The 22,522-nt window shown below is 41.5% G+C and overlaps 1 protein-coding gene across 5 annotated transcripts in view; it reads right to left on the bottom strand.

The window, feature by feature from the left end:
* Nucleotides 1-1,028: 1,028 nt before the first annotated feature.
* RELCH (RAB11 binding and LisH domain, coiled-coil and HEAT repeat containing) overlaps nucleotides 1,029-22,522 on the bottom strand; it is a 64,862-nt gene continuing 43,368 nt past the window's right edge. For 3 of the 5 annotated variants that reach the window (XM_081014664.1, XM_081014662.1, XM_081014665.1), the window contains 11 exons: nucleotides 22,322-22,370; nucleotides 19,499-19,578; nucleotides 18,452-18,558; nucleotides 17,333-17,432; nucleotides 13,987-14,069; nucleotides 13,128-13,191; nucleotides 11,782-11,920; nucleotides 11,546-11,662; nucleotides 10,476-10,564; nucleotides 5,852-5,922; nucleotides 1,029-3,615 (listed from right to left, as the gene is read on the bottom strand). In XM_081014664.1, coding sequence (XP_080870790.1) covers nucleotides 3,495-3,615; nucleotides 5,852-5,922; nucleotides 10,476-10,564; nucleotides 11,546-11,662; nucleotides 11,782-11,920; nucleotides 13,128-13,191; nucleotides 13,987-14,069; nucleotides 17,333-17,432; nucleotides 18,452-18,558; nucleotides 19,499-19,578; nucleotides 22,322-22,370 — 1,020 coding nt within the window. In that variant the 3' untranslated portion in view covers nucleotides 1,029-3,494. Of the gene's footprint in view, nucleotides 3,616-5,851; nucleotides 5,923-10,475; nucleotides 10,565-11,545; nucleotides 11,663-11,781; nucleotides 11,921-13,127; nucleotides 13,192-13,385; nucleotides 13,469-13,986; nucleotides 14,070-17,332; nucleotides 17,433-18,451; nucleotides 18,559-19,498; nucleotides 19,579-22,321; nucleotides 22,371-22,522 lie in introns of those variants that run through there. The other 2 variants (XM_081014663.1, XR_013988912.1) reach the window with 2 other exon arrangements.

Consider the following 22,522-nt stretch of genomic DNA (forward strand, 5'->3'; position numbering starts at 1 on the left):
TTATTCACAGCTGTGGGATCTTCCACAAACATCAAGTTGTTCCCTTCAAAAAATGATGGAACGCCAAGAAGCAAAATGTGAAGGCTGGAGAAGAGAGCAGCCAAGATTCTGGAGAAAGAAAGAAAACTACCTATTTTATCCCACTTGAAGACCCCACACCTTGTTTTCTAACTCCAAGAGAATGTCTGCATCTCAACCCCTGGCCATTTTTACTGGGGTATTAGTTGGTAGGACTACAGCTTCATTCCAGGTCACTGTCAGTAAGTTAAGACAATGCAGGAACTACCGGGGAGGAGAATGCGCTTTCTTTTAAAATGAATGAGACTGCATGCACGGGGTGATGCTCTGATGCAAGCTTTACGGGTTTAGTCCACCACCTTTGTAATGCTGCATGTGCTTCACTCTTTACTACCCCTGTTATTTTCAATCAAGCATTACTTTTGATTTAATTATGCATCCCTGTAAACAGTATGTGCAATTTTCAAGACCTCCCTGACCAGTGTGATAAACTAGGCCATGAGCTTAACGCTAGAAACACATATTAAAATGTATATACACAGAGCTCATTTTTCTGCGGTATAAGATCCTGTTTGCCACAATCCTGCCAATTGCTGGAAGACTTTAGGACTGAGAATGTCTGCAATATTTTGCCTGATACAGCAAGAGTTCATCTGACAGCAGAAATATTACTAGCTGACCAAAATTATTTGCAGTGCAGAAGATGCTGCCATGAATGAGCATGATAGTAATCTGTATATGGTTTTTACTGCAGGACAGCAGTTGAACAGTTAAGAGGGCTTTAGTTAACGGGATTGGACAATTAGCGCCCATGAAGGAAGTGCTTCAAGGGTGTGTTGCACAAGTTAATTGATCGCATTCATCAAAAATACAGAAGTGGTATCAAGTTCAACGAGCTAAGCTGTATAAAGCACGATACTGTATGTTAGATCAAGTATGAATCACGGAAATTATTTTAACCAAAACGAAACAGGTTACCTGGAAATCCTTAAACAGACATACAAAAGAGGTATGCAAAACATTTTATTTAACTCAAGAAAGGACAAGAGACACAGCCACTTCCAATTCCTCAGGAATGTCTCCAACAATTCATAATCAGGTAGTCTGTTAAGACAACAACTTGCAACAGAATCAGCACACCTGGCAGTAACCGAGATAGGGAATTGTTAAAAATGTCAGTGTATACAATTCAAAAAATGAAAGCTGCGGCGTCTGCAAAACAGGTCCTTTGTTACAGATATGACAGGTATCTGAAAAGATAAACATACTGCCCCCACCCAGTCGGATACAATAGGAGCTCTGGGAGGCCTAAAGCTGGTGCCCCCTTCACTCTCTTTGCCAGTCATCTGAACAGGAATTGCAGTGATTGCTGAAGGTACTGGTCTCACAGATCTTCCACTGAACAGTCTCCACATTTCTTATTGCAGAACATGCAGGGGATGTGACCGGGGCTTGGCAACGCTTGATCCGTTTGTTAGGCTTAATGCCAGAGTGAGATTCTTGGACTAGTGACTCCTACATATAGAGTGCTATCAGTACAGCCGTCTCTTTGCAAAGAAATAGCAGAGGAACTGGGCCTGCGCCCACCGACACCAATCAAGTTTAACACCCCTTTCCCATTTCGCAAAAACAGAGTTTACATAACACAGCAATATTTAAATGGAATGTTTACCTCTATCTTTGTAGCTCTGTAAAGAAGCATGCCGGAGCTTTAAGAAGAGAAAGATGCAGTGGCGACAGTTTTGCATTCAGAGCACATCTGCACACAGCCATGAAACCCTGTGAGGCCTCAGACAAATCTGGCTGCTGGCCCAATTTACTGCACAAGTATGCTGCAAGGCTGCGGCAACTGTTACATACTCAATGATGAAAACTGTGGTAGAAGTCAGCATTAAAAATTATTGATAACAGTTCTCAAGAAATATACAGGGTTGGATCCCATTGTGTTGACAGAAGGCTCCTTGATCCCATGGAGTGTTTAGTCAGTGAAGAAGGAATCAAGGCAATCGTTGGCAAATCCCCATCCGAAATCTGTGCTAGAAGGGTGGGAAGTCCTCCGGCATGACCAGAGAAATCACCAAAGGTCAGCTTGAATCCCGTTCCAGCTGATGGAAGGCTTTGCTCGATCCACGAACCACTCCTTAGCACAGGGGCGGCTACTGGGATAGAAACCACGCCGTACATTGTCTACATTAAATTTACATAATTCAAAAGGCCCTTTAAAGTTACATTGCATCAACAACCTCACAACTTAATTGGTGTCGAAGGCGAAACAAGTTATTGCTTTTAGTCGCTGGAGTGCTGCTATGTAGTACGTCGTGGATCAAATACAATGTGCTCTTTGAATGCTGCCGCCCTGCAAACCCTCAGGCCTGACTTAAACGAGATACTAGCCAAGGGAAAAAGGACATGTCCGTGTAGCCACTCGACACATCTAGCATCCCACTGGAGAAGGTGCTGACCCCATGCCCTGCTCAGCTTATGTCCATAGCACACACGGCATCAGTAGCCAAGGCAGGTGTTGCTCTGGTACGTAGAGACTGTACATTTGTAGGGTGACACGTAGGGGGGAAGCATAGCACTGCTGTGGGGAGCATCTATGCAGATAAAATGTTTTCACACGGCAGCATCGCACTTCATGCTGCAATACTATACACACTCTGTGCTGGAAGGAAGCCCCATTGAAATCAGTAAACATGATTAGGACTGCACTGGAATAAAATTTCCCACCCACCCACCCACCTCTGCTCATTGGGATGTGCTGTCTAAAGCAGTGCAGCCAATAACTAAGCTGCTTCACACACATTAAAAAATGCCAATACATGCACAAGATTTATCTCAAAAATTTGGTTTATCCATCAGTTCTAGAATAATCTGGACCTCTTTTGAGACTTGTAGTGCAAGCAGTTCTGTTATACATTATAATCTCTAACTCTTTAATTCAAATATACAATAACTTACAAAAACAATCCAGGAATCAGACTTGTGCTGGTGGCTCTTGCCTTTCATTTTAGAAACATTAAAAAATTCTGCATTATCTTCTTATAACTTAAATACATAAGTAATCTCCACTTTTATTACTTCATGACCGTGACTTCAGATTTACATTATTTTAAGTACCACCATAACAGTTTGATGTATAATACAGATATCAGCCGAGAACCCATCAGGAAATAAAAAAACAACCCCATTATATATATATATATATATAAACCATATATATATATGCTGGAAAGACGAGAACACAGAACCGGGACTTGATACAGACTTAATTTAGTTTTATAATCAACCACATTTAACCCCAAATTAACAGATACGTAGCAATATTCAAGAGCAGTGCAAATATCTTTGTTGGTTAGAGTAAAATTATGCTACAAGAACGTAAGACGGGGAAATAAAAAGGCAAGTACTTCAAGTACAAGGAACCAGTCTTAAATGAGGTCTCTTCAGTGTTTACAAGGACTTCCTTTTCTCATTTATTTCTTCCTCTGGAATACGTTGGCCAGCATGGCACCTGAAGTGGTCAACTGGCCCATTTTGTTCAGAAACTTGGTCTTTGTGTCTTCACTCACGAGGCTTGATGCAATTGACATAGAGCTAAGGGGGAGTGAAAGGAAAAGTGAGTTAACCCATCAGTGAAAACTACCTGAGATGACACAGCTACTGAACCCTGCTGTCAAACAGAACAGTATGCGGTTAGAGGGACCAAGAACCTGACCTGGTTTAAGGTAGCTCCACGGGTCCTATAAGTAAGTTCAAGAGGCTGGTGTTAAAAAGTAAAACCATTTAAAACAATGGCTTTCAAAACTCTGAGCAAGTATCAAGCAAAACCCCACCCACCAACTAAACCTCCTCAAAGTTAAGACAGCTGGCAGCCCATGATCTTTAGTGCACCTGCCTGTCCTCGAACCCAGGTTAAGAGAAAAAGGAGGGAAGCAAAAACACGCATGGAGTCAGAAGATTAAAAAAAGAAGAAACAAGTGGTTTGAAGTGCAAATATACTTGGAATTTTTGTTTCCATTCCAAGTGCTATTTAAAAGAATTGGGGGGAAGGTGAAAAACAAAACCTTTCCTTCCATACTGAATATCCCTGTTATGCTAGTGGTAGTTAAAATTTAAATTGAACCATTAATTTTTATTTCCAGCTACCTAAATTTTAAGTGTCGCAGCCCCATTAACGTAATAATGGCAAGGTAATTAGAAATTTAATTCATTTGGTTTGTCGGGGAAAAGGCCATTCAATCCAACAATAAAGCTGTTTGTGTGGAAATATGTTTATATGTATAGATCTTTGCAGGATGCTACAACAGTCAGCTGTTGCCCAATATCATAATCATTTCCACTTATCAAAGAAGCTAGTTGTCTTAGCCTAGGCCTGATTCTTGGGATTTCCCCCGAGTTTGCCCTTGTGATGGATTCTGAGGAAGGTACAAGTAGCCCTCCCTTTTGCTGTCTTCTTACACTAGCCCAGTGAAAAAGGAGAGAAATCATTCACCCCCTTCCCTGCACCCCCAGCTCTCCACAAAGAAAAGATTGGGTTGTCTCTTTCCCTTCAATCGGGATTTTCCAGAAGGCAGAAGCAGCAAGGTAATGAGAAAGGATGGGAGTCACCTGTCCTTCCTTCTCTTATATCTGTAGATGAAAGATATGGGGCTGTAAGATAAAAGGTAAAGGACCCATGGACGGTTAAGTCCAGTCAAAGGCGACTATGGGGTTGCAGCGCTCATCTTGCTTTCAGGCCGAGGGAGCCGGTGTTTGTCCACAGACAACTTTCCGGGTCATGTGGCCAGCATGACTAAATCGCTTCTGGCACAACGGAACACCGTGACGGAAACCAGAACGCACGGAAATGTCATTTACCCTTCCCGCCGCAGCGGTACCTATTTATCTACTTGCACTGGTGTGCTTTCAAACTGCTAGGTTGGCAGGAGCTGGGACAGAGCGACGAGAGCTCACCACCGTCGCACGGATTCGAACCACCGACTTTCTGATCGGAAGCCCAAGAGGCTCAGTGGTTTAGACCACAGCGCTAAGTGAACGTTCAGTCAGTACAAGCATTTCTGCTTGCACAATGGAACGTTCGCACCCCCTCCTTGCATGCCCCCTAAATTTGTTATAGAGGTTCCCCCAAGCCTCTGGAGCACATTTGGGTAGGGCGGAAGTCATGTATGCAGGGGGAGCAGGGGGAGGGAAAGGCCTGTTGTGCAAGGAGAAATCTTTGTGCTCATGGGTAGCATTCATTGAATACTGCTCTTGGTTTTGTTCCCATCATGAGTTGAGCTTCAGCAAGAAGTGCCATCTTTGTTTTATTGCTGCCTCCAGCAAGAAAAGTGTAACAGTGAAAAAACCTACAGCTTCTTTTCCACATGTAGGACAGAGAATAAAAGAAGTTTCTTCTTGTCACATTCGGCTGCTGCAATAGGAAGCAAGACTCAGGTGACGCTTTCTGCAAAAGCCCCAATTTGGGTGCAAAACCACCTTACCTTTCCTGCCCTGCCCATTTTCAGAGGAGGATTTTTTAGAAAAATAAAAATGAGTTGGGCTTTTGGAGAAAGTGCCCACTGCATTTCCCTGCTGGCTTTTGCAAAAAAACCAAAACAGGAAGGAAAAGGAACTGCCTCTCATTTCCTACATGAAGAAGGAAGCAAGTGTGGTTTCTAATCATTCCTGCTGGACTTTTGCAGAAAGTAGCAGAAGTGCTGTTGGTGCTTTATTTTAAAATAAAAGCAAATTTGCCCAGGCTGAAAATCTGGTATTTCAACCTAGTTACAATTGATTAGTGTTGTTTACACAATGAAGGAAGATGCTAACTTGTGATAAACCAACGCCTTACCCTTGCGGTTCTTGGACACTCCTATTTTCCACTTTCTGTTCACACTCCTTTATCATGGAGCTTAAAATAACCTAGGACAAAAGGCAGAACAATGTTGCGGTTTGAACATACACTGTTTTAAATATACTTCTGGGTAATGACTATATATGTTCTGTGAATGAAGAGGAAACCAGATAAGCAATAAAACTTTTACTTACCTCACCTTTCAAGTAATATTTGAAGACTGCAATGTTTGTAGGCACATCAAAGTCAATAATCACTGAAAGAGTGTTTTACTTTGTGATCACAGCTAGTGAGGTTTAACTGCGATACACTATTTCACTTAGAGATACTGTGCCATGGAAACTCTGGCATTAATATGTACACTTATATGTATCATTCCATTCTGAGGAAAAGCACTAACAGGAATGAATATCCTTCTGTACTAAAGCAGGGAGCGAAAAGCTAGAACAAAGATCTCAGAACCTGGCATGCCTAAAGGAAGCTCAATGTGCATCCTGGTTATTTGGTTTGTATAACTTTAGTTTGCTCACTATCCTGTGATATTCTGGCTGATTCCTAATAAAGCTATTGCCCTACTGTATGTTTTTAATTCCAACTCCTATGGAACCACATGGTTATCCGCTACTAATTTTAAGCGTTACAGTGGTACCTCGGGTTAAGAACTCAATTTGTTCTGGAGGTCTGTTCTTAACCTGAAACTGTTCTTAACCTGAAGCACCACTTTGGCTAATGGGGCCTCCTGCTGCCGCTGCTGCACGATTTCTGTTCTTATCCTGTAGCAAAGTTTTTAACCCGAGGTAATATTTATGGTTTAGCGGAGTCTGTAACCTGAAGCGTATGTAACCCGAGGTGCCACTGTATTCATTTATTTAAGCTAACAAGCAGGCACTGACTATTTCTGACTCAGGCATTGCCCATGCTGTAGCTGAAGGGAGTTAAGTTGCATGTTGTGGAGCTGGTGGGCCGGTCTGAGGCTAGTGTGTTCAACAGGAATTAATCTATGCCACAGGTCGACAAACTAAGGCCCGTGGGCCAGATCAGGCCAAACTGCCTTCTGGATCTGGCCCACGGACGATCTGAGAATCGCCACGTGGATCGCCAGCACATGCATTCTTTTCCTCTCCCTCCCATGGCGGTGCCTCCACCCTCCCTCCTCCTGGCTTCTCCCCGACCTGCCTAGAGGAGGAAGGGGGCTGGGCTTTGTGGGTGCCAGCAGCAGCAGCGCTCGAGTGGCTGCCATTTTAAGCAGCCCCTCTCCTTTCGTGTGCCGCTCATTGTCCCACCGCTGCTCGCAAGACACAGGTAAGAAGCCACTGGAGCTTGTGGTGCTCTTGCATCATTCCCCCTCCCCCCAAAAATAGTCCGCCTCCCACAAGGTCTGAGAGACAGTGGACCAGCCCCCTGCTGAAAAAGTTTGCAAACCCCTGATCTATGCCCTATATATCTTTAGATTTGGGGCATATCAAAATGAAAGCAGAACCAGAGAGATAGGAATCTGACAGAAGGGTTACCTACTCCTCTGTGGATCCACAAAGCATCTGAACCTTATTTAGTTCCTTTTAAATGGATAGCTGAAATGCAGAACCTCGTTTTTAAAACAGCCAGCCAAGGTCTTGCCTCCACATACAAGCATACACATTTTTGATTTCTGGACTCTTAGTTGAATATATGAATAGAGACACACTAAAGCTGAGGTGAAATGCAAGTTCTATGCAATAATAATAAAAAAGCTCTGGGGCACGGTTTGAAGAAACATATTGTGGCAACGCTGCTAAAGCTACAGAAGTCTGGGTCTTATCCGTGCCTCAGTGGGAGTCCAATGCATGCTTTTTCTACAGTAGCTCTTTTACACAGTCAATCAGCTTTATGTATATCATTAGCTTTCTGAGAAATATATGTATAAGCTGTGAGTATCCGCTACAAAGCCCAGATTGAGTGCATTCACAGAGGCTTTGCACTCTCCAAAATAGGAAGTCCAAGCAACTTTCCTACTGTCAAGTACAGCTCACTGAACTCCTGGAATGCGGGGCTCTCAGAACGCACTATGAGGGAGAGCAATGGATTACTCTTATTTCCCCCTTTTATTGCCTCTTCGCAAAGTGTAAGCTCTGCCTCAGATACGGAACCAGGCTATAGTCTGAGACTAAACCTCTTGTTGTAAATGTATGTGTAATATTAGCACCTACCAAGCTGATTAAAGGCATTTACTGAAATCATTTTTTATTAACAATTTCAGCATATCAAATCATCTTCCTTATTCCCCCCCATATTTCCTCTCCCACCTCCCTAACAAACCCTCCCTCCCTCCCTCCCTCTGATTTCTCATCCAACGTTAACTTCTGCATATTATAAAACTGTATACACCCTTATATTATCTATCTTTTATGTTATCCCTCAATAAATTTGTGTTTGTTTATTCAAAACCATTTACTGAAATCATTTTTCCCACTTTTCTTCTGCTCAGGATCTAATCCTGGCTTAATTCATATTAAGCCAGAGCTCTTTGGTTCAGAAGCAACAGGGGAATCTGACTTAACAGAAGCCAGAAACTAAGCTATGAAGTGGCATGTAAGGGGAGGGGCAAAGGAGGAGCGCTGGGCCCTGATGAAGCCTTGAGTGATCATCCAAACCAGGCCACTGTAGCACTGTAACCAGCACTGAGGACCCTCGTAATTCTGCAATCGTGCATCTTTCTTCTTTTAAAAAGAGAAGAGTGATGGCATATGCTTACATGCTGCAACCGCTCCAAATTTTGTGCCTGATCTGTTGCAAGCATGCTATGACGGCTGCTTGAGGGAGTGTGTTCCATTCCCATTTCGCCTCCTCTGCCTGTGGTATTTTGTTTTCCAGAATAATGTGGGTGGCATGTTTTTGGCTGTCGCTATGGAGCAGAGAGAGACTGTTCTGTTGATGGTGAGAGATGTTTTCCTTTCCTGTAGATGTGGCATATACGTTGTGCCCTCACTGGTTTGTTGTGCAGACGGATTTAACTTCTGCGTCATGCCCTTGTGCTCTTTACCAATGCAACTGTGCACCTTTGGTGCCAGATTTGCTAGGTCATGACCAGTACAACTCCAGTTGTGGGATACAACATGCCTAGGATGCGCTACAAAATGTCAGAAGTATTTAATGGGTATCCCACCTCATGGTTTCATGTGTTCCTGTGGTCTGATTGCTAACCTCGTGCAGGGACATAGAACCCTTTTTATATCAAGAAACTATTTCCAACTTTGAAACTGTTTCACGGGCAACAGCTCTGTGCATGTGTGCGTAATGAGCCCCCCCCCCAAAAAAAACTCCCAACACATAGAATGGCATTGTTTGGTCAGATAAAAGTCTATTCAATTAACAAAGAAATCCTTTTGGTTTAACAAGCTGTATTTCCGTATTTACGCGAATCTAATATGCCATCGAATCTAATGTGCACCTCAATTTTCAAAATCTTGAAACCAAAAAAGTATTTGCGGGCGCCTTCAAATCTAATGCACACCCTAATTTTCGCGAAGTAATTTGGCCAAAAAAAGGCGCACATTACATTTGAGTAAATACGGTTAAGTGCTTTTCTTGTTCGCTCAAGCACCAAAAGGCCAGGAAATATGAGCTGTTGAGGGTCAACTCCCTATGGGTGGTATTTAGACAATACTGATATGGTATTGTATGGTATCCTATCCTGTGGTTAGTTTCAGCTTCAACACTACCTTGGAGCTGGGAGACTATTAGTGGCAGAGTGATGGAACTAAGACTCAGATTTGTATGTTCATTGGAATAGACACATGGTGTCTGTGCAACTGAAGCTGCCATACTGTATTTCAGGTACTTAACTGGCAATCAGTATGCTCCTTAACAGCTCCAATTTCCTGGTATTTTTTCCTTCCAGTAAATATAGGCAACCCCCGATTTGTGCAGGGGTTGCGTTCCTAGCCCCCGTGCGTGTCGATGGAGTACACATACACCCTGTCCTGCCGTATCCCCATTCTGCCCTCTTCCAGGTCCAAAAGGACCTTCACACCGACAGTCACACACCAATTGAATACATGCAAAATGGTCACTACTGCAACATTCTGCAACTACTCAACATTCTGTGGCCACTGAGCATGCTCAGTCCTCACTGCACTGCTTTTGGAGTTTTTTGCCCTCACGGGCTTTTCTCATTAAAAATTTGGTGTACAGTATTTCTCCAAACCTTTGTGTTCTCCCAAGCAATGCTGGTATCTTGTCTTGTTTGTTCAGAGGCTCCCTTTTACTCCATTCATGTTGGCACTGCCTGATTTCACTATTAGAAGGAGTGATTTGTAGATGGCAGCAATTATAAATTAAACGTGAGGAACTTTAGGTATTATCTTTCCTGTTGGCCTTTTGCAACTCTCACTATGGTCCCGACTACGTTGGCCCTGCACAAAGAAAGTCTTTGGGTACAGATTTTGTATTGATGGGGAAGGGATAAGAGAAAATATGCAGGTTTTACATCATTAGGTTGGGCCTCCTTGTATTAGAGCATGTAGACTACAGGATGGAAAATATTTTTACTTTTGTTGGCTATTTAATATGGAATGATGAATCACCAGATTTCTTTTGCTATTCAAAACTCAGCTGTGCAAGAATGGCAGCTTCAATTACTCACCTCATGTTCTGGTGAGAGAGATTCCATGTCATTTCGTAAACACCTGAGTCCAGGTAAAAAGTGATTGACCATTAAATCCTCTGAAATAACTAGAAGACAAACAGTTAAGGTCCAACATAAAATTATTGGCTTGCCATCACCTGCCCCAGTCAAAATTAGAAGATAAAGAGTATAATGATTTTTGCACATTAATTTCTGAGTTTTCCTTTCAAAGGGTTAACTCTCTCAATGCCAGTATATTGTCTCCTTGGGGTAAACACAAAGAAAGACTGGAAATGGTTACTGTCAAACACAATGGATTTCCAATATCAAAATAGTTTCAGGAGGACTTGATAACAGGCAAGACACGAGGAGAGCAAGATAACAGTCAAGACACGAGGCGAGAGAAATAGTGACAAGTACAGAAATTTTTCAAACATTTATAAAGACTTCTTTATATCACACCTCATGTTGATGTCTTCCCAGTGCATATTTTTAAATACAGTCGTACCTTGGATCTTGAACGATCGAAACCTGAAAGTGAGTGTTCTGGTTTTTGAACAATTTTCAGAAGCCAAACGTCCGGCTGGTTTCCACTTGGTTTTGGAAGTCGAACGGACTTCCGGAACGGATTCCGTTCGACTTCCAAGGTACGACTGTATTCACTAAAAATATTCTCGTAGTAGAGAAATAATTAATCGCTTGGCACAAAATATATGACAGGGATATCATTACTGCCTAGTCTTCCTACTGCTTCCTATTTGTTCTAGCACCCCCAGTTCTTAAGCATTCCTTGTCTCTCCTGCTAAGTGCCCATGTCATATCACTAATTCTTTCCCTTCCTCTACTATGGAGAGCTTCTGTCACTGGTGCTTCCTCTTTCCTTCTCTAGAAAACCTGGTGACCCCCCCAGGGCAGAAGCGGAAAGGAAGAGGAAGAGATTCTGATGAACCGCTACTGCGAATTTCTACAGGGCTGGATTTTCTAGCTGCAATATTTTCAGAGTTCCGTGCAAATGGATTCATTACCAAAGCACAATGGAGTAGTCTTTTAAATGACTTGTTGCGATATTCAAAACCAAACAAGGATACAACAACAGGAGAGAGCGCTGTAGGCTTCAAAGAGATGAGTAGCAATATCCAATCTTTTTGAATCTGCAGACTGTTGGTTATTGACCAAGGCGAGTTTATGCAAGTGTGGAATAACAACTGGAAAAATAAAATTTCAGCAAGAAATTTATCATCAATACTTCAACTTACAAGAATGAGCTACAATATTTGCAGAACTGCAAGAAAATCAAGGTTTGTTTTCCATCATGACAACTTACATTCATCGCGAAATCTTGGCTCAGCGTTTGGCCCAACTCTTCCAAAGGTTTTTATGATTTCTGTGTGTAAAGAATGTTGGTCTTGGTATTGCGGATCTTCCAGAAAAGAGGCCAACTGCATTTTAACCCTTTCCAACAGCTTAAGAAGAAATGAAACAGAAGCTATGAATACTTTTATGTAAAAGAAAAGCAAAACTAAATAAAACTAAGTAGAAAAAATACTCCCTTGAGGACATCTCTGTATAATATGAGCTCCCCCCACTGCTGCAGGGTTGTCTTTTTCAATTAGTATTTTGATGCCATAAACAATCAATGCTTTCATACAGCCACCTCGGCTTCAAATTTGTGTTCATTTGAATATCCATCCTGACTGATGTCTTAAGCGCTCACTGTTTAATTTCTGCTCTCAAATCACATTCCCATTATAAATGCGAGTATATTAATTAGATTGAACTGAACCGTAGACTGTTCTGAACTTTAGCGTAGTAATTCTAATCTACTTTACTACTACTTACTCAGCTTCTGAATATAAGTATGAGTCAGTACAAAATTCTTAGTTGCATTTCCTCAAATATTTTTCTTTAGAAAATCAGGAACAAGCTAAAATTACAAGAATGCAAACTCTACAAATTTTTTACCACTCAAGACTCAGTTTCAATAATTAGATTGAAAGGTTTTAACAGCGCTTATATATATTATATACATATGGTATCCACCGAAGCGCTCCTGCTGGTGCAAAGATTTCTGCTTGTCCAACAGAATTTCCTCTCCCAAATTGTTTTGGGGTTGGAGGAATTCCCAGAACAAATTTAGGGAGAGGAGAAGGAGGGGAATGATTCCTGAAATTTATCTTTTTTAAAAATTAATGCTTTCAATAGATTAATGCTTTGAATAAACACCTATACCCTCATTATTATTACTTTCTGCCTAGCTGCTTCCATTGAGCTCCAATATATCAAAAGAAATGGGAAACAGTTTTATGGGACATATGCAGGCCTGCTCTGTAGCAGTTCACTGGGTCCATAATCAAAATGAGCAAGAGCTGCCTATCCATTCTAATTAATTAAGGCACGCAACTTCTCAGAACTGGTGCCTAAATTAGCTCAGTCTTGTCCCTCCCTATCCCTCTTCTGTGTTCTGTCTAATAGACTGCAAGCTTGCAGGCAGGGACTGACCTCTGTATTGTTTCTTTTCTCTGTGGTTCACTTTAAAAAGACTTTGAACATCCTTCATCTACCATTCTAAGACTGTGGGCTCTTTGTTAATCTGAAAAAAGTTAGCCCTTACAGAGTTTAGTGGCCAAAATCTGTGAACAGCTACCCTAGTACATTATGCAGGCATCTTACCTCTCTCTGGGTGACCGTTTCCATGATGGTACCAAAAGCAGGAATTGTGGCTATTCTTACAGAGCTAAGAGGAAACAAAGCAGAAGTGTTCTTCAGCCTTACGATTAAAGCAGATTTCAATTAAAATGAATGAAATTTCAAAGTTAGTACTTGAAGATGTATTAGTTTCTAGCAATGAGACCAGCAAAATGCTCAAAGTGGGGTGGGGGGGGGAAGGAAGGAACGAGACAGACAGACAGGTCACACTCAGAAACTCACAATTCAGGATCACTGGACAAGGTAACAAGGGCCGGAGCAACCCGCTTGTCAACTAAGGCTTCACTCATGCCTCGGAGAGTCAGCTGTAAACCAGTCAACATGCAATAAAAATGATTTTAAAATGGAAGGATAACTAAGTTAGCTGTGACTGAGGATGGGCAGGCAGGCTCACTGGCCTTTCTGAGTTTAGTCACCCGCACAGGGCATTAACACTGTTAAGGACTCTGCTCATGCTTCAGCATTTACTGGCAATAATGTGTTAGTGAGAATAGCATCCCTCTTCAGCACGGAAGAAACAAACATCAACAAGGTGGCGCTTGGCACATGAAAGTTGCCTACAGTTGTCTGCACCCAAGAGTGGCGACTTTTAAAGTCGAACCATTTGTTTTCCAATTATTGCAATAATTTCACCAGCCCAAATGAAACTTTATTTTGGAAGGAGATTTTTTCCCCCTAAAGAGCAAGGTAAGTGACCATTTGTTTGTTTGTTTGTTTTGAAATATGTTCTACGGTTTCGTTATCATATATATGCCCTGATGGTTTATTTCTTGACCCGTTGGAAGAGGGACGCTAGTTGTATCAAGACAGTCGGGAAACTTACATTTCAGGGTCACTGGAGAGAGTAATGAGAGCAGGAACAACTCTCTGAGCTACCAGAGTTTCATGTACCCCCTTCACCAACAGCTGAGTGGGTAGAGCAGAGGGGTATCACAGGTGATGCACGGAAAGAGTGAGCACAGTATCATGGGAAGAACAGCACAACCAAGAGGAAGAAAAACACAAAAAGCAAACCAAAATTAGAAGCAAATACCACTAAGCTAAAAGTGCCCTTTAAAATATTTATATACAAATGTGCAGAAGGCATGATGAAAGCGCAAGTGGCCCAAGCAAGGCGGCAGAAACTAGACGAAGTGTGGCGCTGTTGATAAAGGAGCATCTGTTTTGTATCCATGTTAAACTGTTTTGATGTGTGGAATTTTTTTTAAAAAATCTGTATTGCTTTGTTTATAATTGCTTTCTATACTGAACTGTTTTATTTGTTTCATCATGACATATTTTATTTTTGTAACCTTCCCTGGGCCTTAATAGTAAAGGGTGTGTAAGGGGTCTTATTAATTAATATTTCTGGCAACCTAAAAATAATTCATGAATATGTGGCACTCACTGAGAGTTTTTACAAATTCCAAACTGGAAGCTATTGATCTATTTAATATATTCAATGTTAAAGTGACAAACTAATGGGAAGATCTAACAAAGCCAGCCAGCTTCTCGTGGTTAGCATGGAATGTTCCATGGTTAGTCACAGTGAGAACTAGTGGGCTTCCAAAATTCAGTCTCCAGGAAAGGACATCAAATACGAGTTGATACGGCTGTTTAGAAATGAATAAACAGACCATTGACTTGTTGAAGTATTACTGCAACCCTATGATAATATGATAGATATTGTCTAGACTTTCTATGGGTCGTGTAATATATATTTTCTATTAGAATACAAAGGATGCCTAGATCAATTCAGTTTTAAAATTCCGGGTTCTTTAAAACCCTATCATGGCTTATGACACATGAGCAAATATGAACGAAAAAGAAGCTTGAGATTCACATAGCGAAAAAGATGTAACTTAATCAGATACAACCAAGATTTGAGATCCAGAATTTTCATTTTATATGTATATTTTGATTTTAAAGTGCAGAGGAAAGGCATGTTGACAGAAAGCTAAAATGTTGACTTGCTCTTGCTTGGTTTAAACCAGGGGTGGGCTGACTTCAGTTCTGCATGATGAACCCCACCCCCCACCACACAGAAACTAGCATCCCTGCAGACCACTGATGTGTATTCAATTTATAAAACTAGAGGGCATTTTTCAGATCCCTAACTGTTAATGGCATAATTAATTTGTATCTAGTGATCTTGAGTATGTACTCTTGCTTAAGGACATTGTTAGCCTTTTGCTAGATTAGATCAAGTCTATTTCATCTAGCATTCTTTGAAAGAATCCAAGCAACCAGCAGGCATCTGGTGGTCAAGCACGAGACCACTGCCTACTTTTTGCCCACCCATGGTTTCAACTGATAGACTATTATTACATAGATAACAAGTTCATATTCCTGCTGTGTATGGACAGTGTTCAAACCAGAACCAAATGCTGAAGATGCTGAAGATTATTCATACAGTTTAATATGGGCAGTTAACACACAAACATGTACACAAAAAGAGCAAAAAGGGGGGAGTCACATAAAATACAGCATGTTAGTTCATAGTAACCTCAGATGCCACCTTTTATTTGCATTTCAAGTATATACTTGAGTTAAAAAGTGGACCTATCTTAGAAAAATAAATGTTCAAAGAGTTATCTTCTGTATATCAACTTCCATGATGACATTATTTCAGTTGTCCTTAGAAAGAGTGCAATTTTATGGTTAGGAAGCTTATGCAAAAGCAATGGATGCTACGCTGAAGGAAGACATCACTTTCCATTAAAAAACCGAAACAAACATCTGTGTGGTGTAATCTGCATTTGAACACTACTTACTAAGTAGTTTGCTGTATGATTAGAGAGTGGCGTGAAGAGCACCTTATACAATCAAAACACATGCCTCAACTCCCCTTTGAACATGTGGTACTACCTTCACAGTTGCTAAAAAGACCCCAGAAACACACACCTGATACTAAGAGAGTGCTCCTAAGAGCATTCAAGTATATTGTTATTAAACTGATAGCCCACCTTTCTATTAGCATTCTCAAAGGAGCCAACAAAGCTAAGCTCAATAAAGTCGATACATTAAACCATTAGGAAAATGGGAAGGCTCTTGAGACAAGAAAATTGAAAGCATGTCTCCCCATGGCTAGTAATTGTTGTAGCATGGCTGAAGCAAACATGGTAAATGGAGGGCAGTTCCTGGCTTCTCCCTCCGCTGCAGAAGTTAATGTTCTATGTGCCAGGAGCAGCAATGGTGGCAAGTAGATCAGAAAAACATGCTGCATTGACTGTTCTCTTCCCCCTACTTAATGTTTACATAGGTTTTATTTTTAAATCAAAATCTAGGCAATTTCAGATTTTATTACTGGAAACAACTTACTGTTGTTACCAGGCAATGCTCAATTCATTATCTGACAAGGTTATTGACAACAAATATCTGGTTTGAACACTGAATTCAGCACTGAAATGGTCTCTCATAGCCAATGGAAGTTTCTAAGCATGCAATGCACCGATCTAATATTCAAGTCAGAAACAGAAGAAACCTAACTGTGCCAGTTACCATGAAAACATCTTGCAAGTAGATGCAAGCCAGCAATACTTAAATAAATGAATGCTAGAAATCTTACAACGCTTTCAAACCCAAATTACACAGTATTAATATTCTGCTCCATCACACAGTGCACAACCTCTTAGAAGTATTTTAAAGCAATACAATGCAACATTAAAACATTCACTTTTTTGGCATCTGGTCAGATTAGACAATACAAAGCCCCAGGCATCAACAAATTCTGGCTGTGGGTCACCTTACATTGACGACAGGGTAATACAATCATTTCCTCAATCATTTCCTTTCCCTGCAGGCTGGAGGTGGAGGCAATTGGGAGGGGGGGTGTACCCAGAATACTATGAATATTTAGAGAGATCTCAAGGGTGCAATCCAATTTTAAGCAAGACAGTGGTGTCTGATCAAAAGGCGGTATGCAAGAGTTGCGTGCCACTTCAAACACAGTTAGAATGCAGACTGCAGTCCCATACTAAAACTGTGTGATGCTAAACCCCTTACTGATTGCCTATTGCTTCTCTTTTCCACAACTCCCCTTGAGAAAGGAAAAAGTGACTACAGAAGGGAGCTGGGGGCGGGGGAGGGATAGAAATCCTTGAGGGTCTGGGTCTCTGGGCCACCAGTTGCCAAATCATGCTACAAGGCACCTTCAAACAGCATCTAAGATGCGTTCAATAAGCACTTACCTCAAACATTCTAGCAGCTGTGCACCGAACAAGTGCTGAAGTATGGACAACTCCATACCACAATACAGTTAGCAGCAACTCATGGTATGCTGGGTTTGCACTGAGGACACAAAACAATCACTATTGAACTATAAATAGTCATTTGCTCTCAAACGACTCCACTCACTGTGCCATCTCACCGTCTCCCCTTAAATCCCACCTTCTCTGTGAAGTCGTTGGATAATTTTAGCGATCAATCTATACCTAAACCAGCACTTTGTTCCCACTCAAACCTTTCCTCCCTTCTCTTGGTCTCTCTAGGCAACTATCTAAATTGAGGCTGTAAGCAGAGATTGGCCCTTTCTTCCATTAAGTTACACACCGAAGAAAGTATGTAAATAATTTCATCACAGGCTTCAGAATTAGTCTCCAGAATATATGGAGCATGTACATCTCACACTGCAGTTCTCCAAGATGTTTCAAATGTTTTTTTTTTTTTTTTTAAATTAAAGGGATGCTGATTGTTTCGCAATTATTTTGTCAATATGTTAACATTTTGGCTTCAAGGTGAGTCACTGCGTTAACGTGTTAATGGCTAATGAACCAACTGTAACAAGCACGGAAAAGATGGACTTCTGTGCTATAGCAGATGCTACACACAATGGTTCCAAACATTTAGAGAAACCTCCAGAAAGGCTGATTGCTGGATAGTGATGGCCAAAATAGAAGCTGGTGATAGGATAACTATATAGAGTGTGCATGAGAATGAGATCCAAGCTCTTACACAGTGGAGGCAAGAGAATATGGGAAAAATATTGAATAAAAAATCTGGACTTCTTTAGCAGTGAGTAGGTGCCACCCTTATTGGGATTGCCTTATCACTATACATGACACCTTGTATTGCTTGCTTTATGTGGATTTTAAACTTGCTGGCCCTTGGATGGTCTCTTTTTCCTTTCCTGATACTATGTTTTTATATATGCTGTAAGCCAGCCAGATGGGTGGGGCATAAATAATAAATATATTATCATTATATATAATAATTATCATTAGGCATTCTGCTGCAAATGTTTTAAGAGAAAAATTCCAGGAACTTTTGATCCCGCTTTATGGTGATTCCAGTTATAAAACATACTTTACCCCAGTTCCACAAAAGATGCTTTCAGGCTATCAAGAGGCGCATGGGATAATGAAAGCATGGTCATTACATCTTCTAAAAATCCAACTAACAGCTTCCGGTCTTCTTCCTGAAAGAAAATTTTAGAAGTTTTTAATCTTAGTTTTACAACATGTATCTTAAAGTGGCTGAAAAGCTAAGAGAGATTCAGTTAAGAGAGATTCAGTTTTGGGACCCAGATGTCAACTGCACTCTTTGTTCTGAAAATACTATGTCTACTCCTCAGCTACTGGCTGCCCCGCTGTCAGCATGTCCCAAGACTCAATGAATAACTAAAGCCATCATTCAGGGATCAGCAATCAGAGAAAAAGCGTTAATTCTGATTACGTCAACAGGAATATTTGTGCTGACTTGAGTCACTATACTCTTACAAACCTCTGAAGACAGTGGCATTACTAAAATGGTAAAAATGCCTCTCATCTCTGTCAACATGTACAAATATTTCCAGGCTACGGAATGCTGTGTTTACTCCTGGGTCAAGTACCACACATATCTTGACTGAGATTTGTATGCAACTCTTGTTACCATGTGCATTCCACAGTGGGGTGGGATGGGGATCTTTCAAACTAGTCTCACTACCAGCAGGAATTTCTAAACACACAAATATAGTAATGTCACATAGTCCTGTTTTGACCTCCATGTTGCCCCCTCAATTAAAATGGCCAAGTGTATCAGGAACAGTTGAACTGATTGGCTGGGCAGGTCCACTTTCGGTCCTCTCCAGTGGCCTCCCATACCTCATCCCACATTGTTCAGCAGGACTCCCTGATCATCTGGAGGTGTTTTTAGGGGTGGGCAACATAAGTCTGCAGGTGGAAGAAGGGGGTGCGAAACTTTCCTTCTAGGAATTTCCTTAATTTACCTTAGGGTCCAAGTCAATGTTCACATGCTGCTATGACTGAATTTGTGATTTATAAAGAAGCTTATTATAATGGTAATGTAACCATCCTCACTTAGGCTTGAGTGTTTCAAAGACATGTAGTATTCAGTACCAAGCAAAAGCTGCTTACCTGGATATAGCATGTAAGTACACCTGTGGCATAAATAGGAACTGTGGCTTTTGTTAGCACTCCATTTCCTGCTGTAGCATCTGAAACAATGCCGTACAAATAAAGAATAAGAAGCATAAGTATGCCGGCCATTTAAAATAAGTTCGTAGTTGCTTAATACTCTTTCAATATGCCCACTAAAACGAGGGATCCTTTTCTTGGCCCCATGTCCATTGGTGTACAAGTATTCGACGCTGAGGGACACAAATATCTTCCTCAGAACTTCTTATTCTATAAAACCATTGCTTAAATCAGAAAAGAGTCAGTACAATAAATTTACACAGGGAGCTTCCTTATACTAGTTCAGACTATTTCTACAAGTGGCCCAGTGTGGTCTACTTTAACCAAGTACAGTGGTACCTCGGGCTACATACGCTTCCGGTTACAGACTCCGCTAACCCAGAAATATTACCTCGGGTTAAGAACTTTGCTTCAGGATGAGAACAGAAATCGTGCTCCGGCGGCGCAGCAGCAACGGGAGGCCCCATTAGCTAAAGTGGTACTTCAGGATAAGAACAGTTTCAGGTTAAGTACAGACCTCCAGAACGAATTAAGTTCTTAACCCAAGGTACCACTGTAGTAGCTTTCCAGTCTCATGCAGAGCTTTCTCCCATCCCTGCTTCTTAATATAGTGGTACCTCAGGTTAAGTACTTAATTTGTTCCCGAGGTCCGTTCTTAACCTGAAACTATTCTTAACCTGAAGCACCGCTTTAGCTAATGGGGCCTCCCACTGCTGCCGTGCCGCCAGAGCACGATTTCTGTTCTCATCCTGAAGCAAAGTTCTTAACCTGAGGTAATATTTCTGGGTTAGCGGAGTCTGTAACCTGAAGCGTATGTAACCTGAAGCGTATGTAACCCGAGGTACCACTGTAGTGTCTCCACAGATACCAGGAATTGAATCTAGGAACTTCTGCTCCACCATCCATTCTCTCCTCCTCTCCCCCGAATCTTCCTAGCTATTTTGAACCTCTTTGTCATTGACTGGAACAAATTGCAACCAGTGTGGCAACAACTGCCCATCCCAAGGGCAGAATGATACACAAATTCCAGAAAATGAACTCTTTGAATATGCATAATTTTGGGACTGGCAAAATCAATATGTACAACTGCTATTTAAAATTACTGTTAAGAGCATTTTTCATTTTCCCCATAGAGAAGTTAAAAAAACAAACAAACCACAGCTGACATGCATGCTAACAAAAAACAAAACCCATACAAAAATAAGGAGACAAAATCTATGACAGAAACAGTTATAACTGCAAACAAAGCAAGTTTTGAACCAATGATAGGGCACAGCATAGTGACTTTTCAGATAGTGGAACCAAACTACATAATTAGTTGAAAGGCTGATATTTCAAGGCTTTAATGGGCTGGGCCCATTCAAAGAAGGTACAGTGGTACCTTGGAAGTTGAATGGAATCTGTTCCGGAAGTCTGTTCGACTTCCAAAATGTTCGGAAACCAAGGCACAGCTTCAGATTGGCTGCAGGAAGCTCCTGCAGCTAATCAAAAAGCTGTGGAAGCCGTGTTGGATGTTTGGGTTCCAAAGAACGTTTGCAAACCGGAACACACACTTCCAGGTTTGTGGCGTTCAGGAGCCAAAACGTTCCGACTCGCAAGGCGTTCAGGATCAAAGGTACGTTCAGGATCCAAGGCATAGGGAGTCAACAGAGGCCCCTAAGGGAAGAGGGGGGTTGGTTTTCACAAATTCCGCCTTTGCCACCCCCAGTTTCACTCTCCATACTTCAGAGCATGGGTAGGCAAACTAAGGCCTGGGGGCCGGATCCGGCCCAATCGCCTTCTAAATCCGGCCTGCGGATGGTCTGGGAATCAGCAAGTTTTTACATGAGTAGAATGTGTCCTTTTATTTAAAATGCATCTCTGGGTTATTTGTGGGGTATAAGAATTCATTCATTCCCCCCCCAATAGTCCGGCCCCCCACAAGGTCTGAAGGACAGTTGACCGGCCCCCTGATGAAAAAGTTTGCTGGCCCCTGCTTCAGAGAGTTCCATGATCCAACAGAGCAGCTTTTCAGGGGGTATACAGGGCTCTGCAGGGAGCATCCCATGAAAGTTCTGTTTAGTCTGGATCCAAGACAAGATTTGCATTTTTTTCAGGCTGTTATATGTTAATCTTTCAAGACTTTGGGCACACTCGATGAGCCTCAGTAAGCAGAAAGTGGTTTAGCTCTGCCTATTCTGACTTTAACGTGGTACATAATCAGCTGTGAGAAAATCCCATGCCTTGTGAAATTGCTGAGGAATGGAAGTAGGATATGATGCCTTTCACTTATACTTTGCTTTATACAAAGTCCCCTGTCCCAAGACACTGAAAAAAGTCTTTACCAAGCACTGTTTGCAACTAACTAGGTCAGTTCAGGAGTGTGATTCGATAGCTTACTAAGGATTAGCAACATTTGCATTTCCAGTTTGTATGGGAGAACCAAAAGTTGGAAAGTGTTACATTAGCACTGCACGCTCAGGCAATTTATTGTCTATAAGTCTGCCTTCCAGAAATAAGAAACCATCTTCAATGTAAACTGTCTCCCAAACTTCATTTGTAGAGAACTTGGAGTCTCGATTCAGTCTAGGGCAGGCAAACCTGGCCCTCCAGATGTTTTGGGACTACAACTCCCATCATCCCTACCTAACAGGAACAGTGGTCAGGGAAGATGGGAACTGTAGTCTCAAAACATCCTGAGGCCTGAGTTTGCCTATGCCTGGTATAGGGTATATTTTGTTTTTTAAAGGCTACAGTAGAAAAAGTAGTAACTCCATGACTCACCAACATTCTCCTCAGACAGCCTTAAGATTTCCTGGAACTGTGGTTTTACCTAAAAAATAGTTATGAAGTAAAAGAAAACCATTAGTTTAAAAACTGAGAAGGATATATTGCTGATGAGTATTTATTAAGATGTTCTTAGTGGGCAAGGTCTCCCTCACGCTCTAAAACATGCATATACACAGGGGGGAAAACCTGCTTAGT

Source organism: Podarcis pityusensis (assembly GCF_964106645.2).
Source record: "Podarcis pityusensis genome assembly, chromosome: 7".
In the NCBI taxonomy this organism is placed as follows: domain Eukaryota; kingdom Metazoa; phylum Chordata; class Lepidosauria; order Squamata; family Lacertidae; genus Podarcis; species Podarcis pityusensis.